General features: G+C 37.4%; 1 protein-coding gene across 1 annotated transcript in view; it reads left to right on the top strand.

Moving 5' to 3' along the window:
- The window catches only part of si:ch211-63b16.4 (kinesin heavy chain isoform 5C), a gene marked incomplete at both ends in the record, with an annotated part of 17,521 nt that extends 15,865 nt beyond the window's left edge, over positions 1–1,656 (top strand). The window contains 2 exon segments of the mRNA XM_013999680.1: positions 265–369; positions 1,508–1,656. Of these exon segments, the coding sequence (XP_013855134.1) occupies positions 265–369; positions 1,508–1,656 (254 nt within the window).
- Positions 1,657–1,738: the final 82 nt, after the last annotated feature.

Genomic DNA, 1,738 nt, shown 5'->3' with positions numbered 1-1,738 from the left:
CTGGTTTTACATCTGTCCCTCACTGGTTTTACATCTGTCCCTCACTGGTTTTACATCTGTCCCTCTGGTTTTACATCTGTCCCTCACTGGTTTTACATCTGTCCCTCACCTGATCTCTACTTGTTTCTCATCTGTCCTCCACTCATCTTCTTGTCTCCAATCCTTGTCTTTCTGACACCTTGATGTTGTTTTTCATGTCTTAGGTTGGAGTTTTAGGTCCTTCAGATTAGGTTTGTATAAACAGGACCTGTTTTTGTTATTCAGGTGAGTAAAACTGGAGCAGAAGGTTCTGTTTTGGATGAAGCAAAGAACATCAACAAATCTCTTTCTGCTCTGGGGAATGTCATCTCTGCTTTGAGTGAAGGAACGGTGAGTGTCCACTGCCCAACAAGTTCACACAAGTTTGCTTGGATTCTTCAAAACCAACTCTGAAGTAATCAAATCCTATTTATTTGTCACATTCACAGTAATACACAGTACGACTTGCAGTGAACTGCTTTTTGAGACAGATCTGCACACATAGGGGCTTTAAGTTTGAAGTTTAAATGGAAACAAAACAACACAATAATTGAAATGCAGAACATACAAAATGATAAGAAATAATGCAAAACATACAGGTATATAATGGACATACAGGTATATAATGGACATACAGGTATATAATGGACATACAGGTATATAATGGACATACAGGTATATAATGGACATACAGGTATATAATGGACATACAGGTATATAATGGACATACAGGTATACTGTATAATGGACAGCATAAATGAAACAAAGGATTCTGAAAGGGTTTTAAACGTGACTGGAGAGAAGAACTGTGTTGTGGTTAGGGTTACGTATAGAAGTATTACAGTGCAAATTGTAAAGATAGAAATGAAATTTTCCACTAGTATCACTGTCTCCATGTATTTTGTGTGCAACGTAGAGTTCAAGTTAAATTTCAAGTACAAAACAAAACAGAATTAAGGCTCAGTGCTGCAAATTGTGCAAAAACAGTATAGGGAAGAATAGAAAACCTGCGATGTATAATGTGTATTTTTTGTTTTTAGGTAGGTAAAGGGGTAATGCACAGATAAATATTATACTCAGTGATGTGATGAGGTAGTTATTGTCACTGTTTCCATAGTGTAATGTATGTAATTTAGTTTTTTACAGTCCATTTTTTAAATTTTTGAGTGTGAATGTTCTAGTTGTCTGGACTGTTCATGTTAAGAACAGTTTTCATGTGGAAAGAAGCTCCTTCACATTATTTCAGAGGTTGCCTCAGGGTTCAGAAGCATTTAGAGAACAGTCCATTGTTGCCAAGATTGAGCTCATTCACAATCTTCTCTGTTCAGTTTAGTCTGGTCATGGTAAGATTTCAGGCTGCAAACATCTTTAGTATTTTTCTCCTGTACGATTTAGAAATGAAACTATGAATCAGAAATAAGAACAAATGTTAACTAATGTCTTGATTTGACCCTTAAAGATGGATATTGCACTCTTGTTATCTCTGTAGAAAACCCATGTCCCTTACCGAGACAGTAAGATGACCAGAATTCTGCAGGACTCTTTGGGAGGAAACTGTCGAACCACCATCATCATCTGCTGCTCGCCATCTGTTTACAACGAGGCTGAAACCAAGTCTACTCTTATGTTTGGACAGAGGTAGAGTCCTGGGGTCTCATTTATAAAGGATTGCGTGGAAACCATACTAAAAGTGAACGTACGGCCAAAAGGCGGAAATGGC

The sequence above is a fragment of the Austrofundulus limnaeus genome, unplaced genomic scaffold (genome assembly GCF_001266775.1).
Source record: "Austrofundulus limnaeus strain Quisiro unplaced genomic scaffold, Austrofundulus_limnaeus-1.0 Scaffold2410, whole genome shotgun sequence".
Taxonomy (NCBI): Eukaryota; Metazoa; Chordata; class Actinopteri; order Cyprinodontiformes; family Rivulidae; genus Austrofundulus; species Austrofundulus limnaeus.
This window is presented reverse-complemented; position numbering and strand designations above follow the sequence as displayed.